This window comes from Pseudoliparis swirei, chromosome 13 (assembly GCF_029220125.1).
Source record: "Pseudoliparis swirei isolate HS2019 ecotype Mariana Trench chromosome 13, NWPU_hadal_v1, whole genome shotgun sequence".
Taxonomy (NCBI): domain Eukaryota; kingdom Metazoa; phylum Chordata; class Actinopteri; order Perciformes; family Liparidae; genus Pseudoliparis; species Pseudoliparis swirei.
Window position 1 is genome coordinate 20,881,145 of NC_079400.1, and position 6,555 is coordinate 20,887,699.

Consider the following 6,555-nt stretch of genomic DNA (forward strand, 5'->3'; position numbering starts at 1 on the left):
GGTCAAGGTCATGGAAAGGTCAACATCTTTTTTTTACCATAGCACGATACATTTTTGTCCAATTGGCATGCAACTAATGCCAAAATGTTCATAATTCAATGCCCAATCTTGTGATATGCGAAGGTATGCGCTCTACCGAGTGCCCGTTCTAGTTTACAATGTTTTGTCGCGTTCTTTTTTGTTCAGTGAAATTAAACAGTCAATAAATAAAATGTCAATTTCTATTTATTTATATATATATATATATATTATAATTGTTGTACTATTTATTTTTATTTGGATATATATTTTTTGTATATATATAATACACACTTTTGCACCCAGAGGCTGATTCCCACCAGTGTGGACCCGTTCCTGTGCTGCGGGCCGCCGTACCGAGCCACCAGGGACGCCGTGGGCCGCGTTCTGCTGGAGGACCGGTCGGACTCCTTCGAGACTCAGATTCAGGTCGAGAGACGCAAATAATGAACTACGGATTAAGATTATTATGTGATAATTACTATGTTTAGTTCATTAATTAATCAATGAACCTGACGCTGCAGTGGCTCCTAAGACCACTAGAGGGCAGACACGCCTCTCATCCATAGGCACTATTGTATCTATTGTACTTGATGTCCCCATCACCTGGAGGGCTTCTCTCTCTGTAGGAGCTGAGCAGCAGGTCTCAGATCAGCCTGCTGCCCTTGGCCGTGTTCAGACAGGTGACCTGCCGCTACCGGTCACCTGACCTCGGCGTGCTCCCCCCCCCCCAGGTGAGGGTGCACCGTGTCCTGTGTTATACGTACATGTCCACGTGGTCGTCTTTAACCCCGTGACCCTCCGTGACCCTCCGTGACCTCCCAGGCGCTGGCGGCGCTGCAGCAGCTCCTGGAGAACCTCCGGCCGCTGGAGTTCAGGGAGTTCTGCGTGGCGCTGCTGTCCAATCGGATCGGAGGGCCGCAGTCGGGACTCCGCCTCCACGCGGGCATTTCTGCCCAGAGACAAACCCTCCTGGAGCTGCTGGTCCACCTGGACTCCGTGGTCCTCAGCGGGAACCCTCTGCTGGTCCCCCTTCACCGGATCGCCTACCAGCCTCAGAAGGCCCCGGTGAGGGCCTCGGACCCCCGGCCTCAGGCAACAGAACGACCAATGAATGAAGCTCATCGGCTGCTCTTCCTCCCTGAAGGTCTTCCTGCCAACGATGGCCGACGACCACCTGAGTGAAGTGACACAGTGGCTGACCAACGGGAGCAAAGCCCAGCTGTACTGTGAGTAATGAAGCTTATGAAGGGTCACAAGGGGTTATGAAGGTTATGAGGGGTTATTATAAAGGTTATGAGGGGTCACAAGGGGTTATGAAGGGTTATTATAAAGGTTATGAGGGGTTATTATAAGGGTTATGAAGGGTTATTATAAAGGTTATGAGGGGTTATAAGGGTTATGAAGGGTTATTATGAAGCTTATAAAGGGTCACAAGGGGTTATGAAGGGTTATTATGAAGGTTATGAGGGGTTATTATAAAGGTTATGAGGGGTTATAAGGGTTATGAAGGGTTATGAAGGTTATGATGGGTTATTATAAAGGTTATGAGGGGTCGTAAGGGGTTATGAAGGGTTATTATAAATGTTATGAGGGTTATAAGGGCTATGAAGGTTATGAAGGGTTATTATAAAGGTTATGAGAGGTTATTATAAAGGTTATGAGGGGTTATTATAAAGGTTATGAAGGGTTATTATAAAGGTTATGAGGTGTTATGGGGGTTATGAAGGTTATGATGGGTTATGAAGGGTTATGAATCAGTATGAAGGTTATGATGGGTTATTATGAAGGTTATAAAGGCTTATGAAGGGTTATGAAGGGTTGCATCATGCCGTGTCTCTGAAGACGGTGTGTTTCTCTCTCAGGCTGCCCTAATGGACATCCCTTCGTCGTGACCGAGGTGAGAGCTGCTCCCCCCCTCAGCTTCAGGTGGAGGCCGTGAGTCGACTAACGCTCCTGTGGCTCCGCAGTGTGGCCGGCCGGTGGTCACGGAGACGTGCCACGAGTGTGGCGAGCCCGTCGGCGGGGAGGGGTACCGGGCGGTACCGGGGTTCACTTTGACGCCCAGGTCCGGGGACCAGACCCGGACCGGTCACATACTGGGGGAGGCGGACCAGAGGTCCGAAGCCCCCGAGAGGCAGATGTCCTACGCCAAGTCCTGCATCCTGCGGCTGCTCACGCACCTCGCCATGCTGCAGGGCGCCGCGAGAAACGACCGAGTGAGACCTCCTGCCCGGCGTTCACCAGCTGGGGCGATGGCGCCGCGCGTTCTAACACTCCCGTCTGTCGTAGGGAGTCGGCGACATGATCCACCCCCGGCCCCACGACGTCCTCACCTTCCTGTGGAGACACCTGGAGGAGGACCTGCGGGTCCTGGGCCGGGCGCTGGACCAGAACGTGGACGACGCCGCCGTCACCGTGCATCTGATCCTCGACACCTGCGCACAATCCCCAGGTAGGCGACTCCCACGCGCCCGGCTGCCGCCTTCATGCGAGTGTTATTGTTGAGACGAGGTTTCTGTTCCGGAAGGTTCCCGCCGAGAGAGACCGGATCTGTCCTCCAGAGGAGGCCGGCAGCTCTGGGAGAAGCTCGTCTGCGACTCCGCCGTCAACCCGGTGCTTCACGTGAGAAACACGACTTGTTGCTGCCTCGAGCCCGTGGAGACGAAGCCGGCTCGAGGCAGCAATAATAAATATATATGTAAACTAGTAAATGTGAGTTTATAGCCAGGTGTGTGTGTGGCTCCAGATCAGCTCATAGCTACATGTAATGCAGAACCCTGGTTCCGCCACTAGAGGGCAGTCACTACACTTCATCTGGACCTGGATCACTCAACCCACTGCCGCTGGTTTGAAGCTGAATTAACCCTTAAAGCGACCGCTTCCTCTCCTGCGTGCAGAGCTTGCCGACCCGTCTGACTGAAGCTCGGGATCGGGTCGGCGGCGACAGCGGACTGGCCGGAAGTCCCCTGATGACCCTCCTCTTCGGGGACCCCGGCGCCATGTTGTCCCTCCCCTCCACCTGCCCGACGCACCGCTCCTCCTTCTGGACGCTGCCGGAGTCCATGACGGTGGAGCGCTTGGCTCAGCTGGTGGGGGAAGCCCAGAGCCCTTTACCGCTGCTGAGCCTGTTCCTCCAGAAGGTACCGGTGGGGGGGGGGGGGGGGGGGGTCATCCACTCAGCTACCAGCTTCCATGAGTTAAATAAGTTGCTTGAATAATAACAAGTGTTGAGAAGCTTAATCTGCATCAAAATAGATATAGTGAATACTTTTTAGTGCATTTGAATTTGTATTAAGTCAAAATACATTCTATGCGTCTCTCAGAGAGAATGTTTTATTAATTTAACAACAAATAAAACACATTTGTCGGAGATTGGATGTAATTTGTAATGTTAAACTGTTTTGGCACTGACTCCTCCCACATATCATCAGTGACCCATTGATTGACAGGCGCTGACTCCTCCCACAGATCCGCAGCGTGCGGCGGCTGCACCTCCTCCCTGAGCTGGCGGCACTGCAGGCCGACCTGCTGAGGGCGCTGCCCCCGACCTCCGGCCCTGAGGACCAGACCATCGCCCAGGTGTTGCGCAAGATACCGGCGGGTATGTCAACCTTTTAATTCTACAAAATAACAACAACAACAACAGCGATGAGGCTGAGCTCTCTGGTTCTCTCGGCAGGATACCAGAGGAAGAGGCTGCAGGACCGAGTGGAGACCTTCATGGAGGTCTGGAACGGCCTCAGAGCCCAAGTGCTGAACAGCTGTAAGAACGCCGCTTGGGAATGTTCCTCAATGTTCCTCAATGAACCACTCGTTGGGTTTCCCTATAGATATATATATATATATATATATAGTATGTATATATTTACATATATTTAGAAATGTATATCTATTTACATATATATTTATATATACTGTATATATACCTTTATAGTTCTATATATATCTATACATATTTAAATATATATTTATCTATATTTACATATATATAATTACATATATATATTTATTTATATATACCTTTATAGTTATATATATACATATTTAAATGTATCTATATTTACATATATGTATATAATATATATATATTTCTCTGTGTATTCACAGCAGCAGACCCGGGTTTGGATGTGACCTTGACCTCTGAGAGCTCTGCGGAGGTTCTGGCTCTGAGCCGGCACGGCCCGGGGGCGTGTCTCTGGACTCTGGTGGACTTCCTGTCGGAGACCCACAACAGCCTGGTGCGGGCGAGCCGCCAGGAGGATGACGGGTCAGTACCAGGGTCTTGTTCAAAGTGTCTGTTTGGACCAGCTGGTTCTTGTGTCTGACCCGGCGGCCATGTTCCCCACGCAGTGGACCCAGCGTCCCTCTGGAGAACGTCTCGGAAACCCAGCTGACCCTGTGCAGCCCGGAGAGACAGCTGCTGCCTCTGGTTCTGGCCCACTGCCACTACACCTTGAGGAAAGGCGGGGAGACGGACCGGACCTACGACCTGCCAGGCATCCAGACCCAGCTGGCCCGCCGCTTCCTGGCCGGGAAACCCCTCATCCAGGCGGTGAGGACCCCTGTGAGCCCCTCCTGCATGTTCATGTGGAACCGACCCGGCCGCTAACCAGCTCTCCTGTCACACCTCCAGGACACCTCCAGGTACCTGAACCGGCAGCAGCAGGACTTCTCTGTGGTTCTCCACGAGGTCCGGGACAAGATCCATCAGGTGAGAGTCCACTCGGGTCTTTGAGACGGATGTCCGAGGTCCGGGTCCCTGACCCGCGTGTGTCCTCCAGGAGCCTCTGAAGGGCTCTGTGCGCGGCGCCATGCGGGCGGCGCTGCGCGGCTACACCGACGTGTGCGACGCCCTGTTCGTGGTGGAGGTCGGCCTCCGCCTGCTGGGCAAGGCGGGCGGAGACCCGGGGGCCCGCCTGCTGCTCTACCTCAGCCACACGCTGCAGCTGGAGAGGCAGATCTCCAGCAGCGTCGCCAAGGTAACCGCCTCCGCCCTCAGACAGCGGACCGGCTGCGATGTGAGGAATGTGAAGGCAACCTTCCTCTTCCTCTTCCTCTCCAGGGTCTGGGGGAGAGCAGACTGGAGCACATCGTCTTCACCTGGCAGCTCCTGACCTCCTGGAAGTCTGAGCTCATGCTGAACATCAAGCAGGTCTGATATCATATAAATATATAAATGCAATATATTTTAAGATTCACATCTAGTATTATGTGTGGAGACATTTTAACACTTTGTACATAAATCACAAAGCCTAAAACGAGGCCATAGCAGATGATTAAATGACCGTTAATCCTAAATCCTCTCAGGCTCTCATGAAATATGAAATAAATTATATTATACAATAATTACATTTAATAGAATAATTTATTTTTAGTAATTTTTTTTGTATAAAAGATAATAATCCTTCTTCCCCGTCACAAACATTAAACTGGCCACCTTTAAAGAATAAAAAATGCATCAATGCATGACAGCCCCTCCAGCCTGTGTTTTCACCCGTGACCTCCGCTGACCCCAAACACCATCCATTGAAAGTGTGGCGCCCCTTAGGTTTGATCCCAATAAAAAACACTGAATTTGAGGAATTCGGTCACATTTCACGCCTCATTCCCGTTTCAGGACCCGTTCCCCAAGTTTCCCCCCGAGTTCCGCGTGAAGCTGTCGGAGGCGGAGCGCCGAGCGCTGAAGGCGTTCCTCGGCGCCGCCGACGTGGACGCCTTCTCGTTGGAGCTGCACGAAGTCCTGCTGCTGAAGACGGGCGGCGCCGCGCCGCAGCAGCGTTACCACGCCGACTGGGAGTAAGCTCACAAACACAACCGGTGCACCAGCTGTGAGGTTCTGGTTCTGCAGGAAGCGATGCGCCAAATGGTCAAAACAAAAGATGGTCGACGGGGTTAGGGGAGGAGCTTATGAATGTGACACCGGTCAAGGATGACCCCCGAAAGGTCTGAAGGAATCCCGGATTCAGAGTGAAGCGTGGGGGTCAGGCAGTGACCCCCCCCCCCCCCAGGCAGCCATCTGTCAGGGGGGCTGAGGTTGAGTCAGCCACAGGTCGTTTCTATTGCAGCGGCAGCTGGAAGTGAATCTGCATGTGTGTGTGTGTGTGTGTGTAAACAATGGATGCTAACGGTTGTCTCTCTCCTCCATGCCCCCCCTCCCCTCCTCCTCCAGCATCAAGTCCACCTTGGAGGGCCACCTGGAGAAGAGGAAGTGCCCGGCGCTGCAGGGCCTGGAGTCCCTGGCGGAGGAGCTGACCCTGGGCCACGGCGTGGACGTGTGGACGGCCGCCGTGGAGTTCAAAAGAAGATAATCATCATTCCTGATCAATTCCTGTTGTTGTTATTTGTTTTTATCATTGTGATCCTCATACTCGTGGGATATATCTGGACATCGAATGTTGTTCATTTCTTTTGATTAGGCATGCTGTTAATAAGTGGTTGTCCTAAAGTGACGGATGTGGTGTGAAGCAGTTCTATTACTTCTGAATCTGTTGTTGAGGAGTCTGGGAACAATCAATAAAATCACGATCAATAAAT

The 6,555-nt window shown here is 52.0% G+C and overlaps 1 protein-coding gene across 2 annotated transcripts in view; it reads left to right on the forward strand.

Annotated features, from left to right (window-relative positions):
- Positions 1-6,555, forward strand: part of rnf213b (ring finger protein 213b) — a 37,487-nt gene extending 30,932 nt beyond the window's left edge. Inside the window, exons 45-62 of one of the 2 annotated variants that reach the window (XM_056429170.1) lie at positions 325-447; positions 648-752; positions 844-1,086; positions 1,166-1,247; positions 1,884-1,918; positions 1,989-2,237; positions 2,311-2,473; positions 2,549-2,643; positions 2,919-3,161; positions 3,490-3,622; positions 3,701-3,784; positions 4,129-4,288; positions 4,372-4,573; positions 4,655-4,732; positions 4,803-5,000; positions 5,084-5,173; positions 5,639-5,817; positions 6,191-6,555. In XM_056429170.1, coding sequence (XP_056285145.1) covers positions 325-447; positions 648-752; positions 844-1,086; positions 1,166-1,247; positions 1,884-1,918; positions 1,989-2,237; positions 2,311-2,473; positions 2,549-2,643; positions 2,919-3,161; positions 3,490-3,622; positions 3,701-3,784; positions 4,129-4,288; positions 4,372-4,573; positions 4,655-4,732; positions 4,803-5,000; positions 5,084-5,173; positions 5,639-5,817; positions 6,191-6,329 — 2,601 coding nt within the window. In that variant the 3' untranslated portion in view covers positions 6,330-6,555. Of the gene's footprint in view, positions 1-324; positions 448-647; positions 753-838; positions 1,087-1,165; positions 1,248-1,883; positions 1,924-1,988; positions 2,238-2,310; positions 2,474-2,548; positions 2,644-2,918; positions 3,162-3,489; positions 3,623-3,700; positions 3,785-4,128; positions 4,289-4,371; positions 4,574-4,654; positions 4,733-4,802; positions 5,001-5,083; positions 5,174-5,638; positions 5,818-6,190 lie in introns of those variants that run through there. The other variant, XM_056429171.1, reaches the window with a different exon arrangement.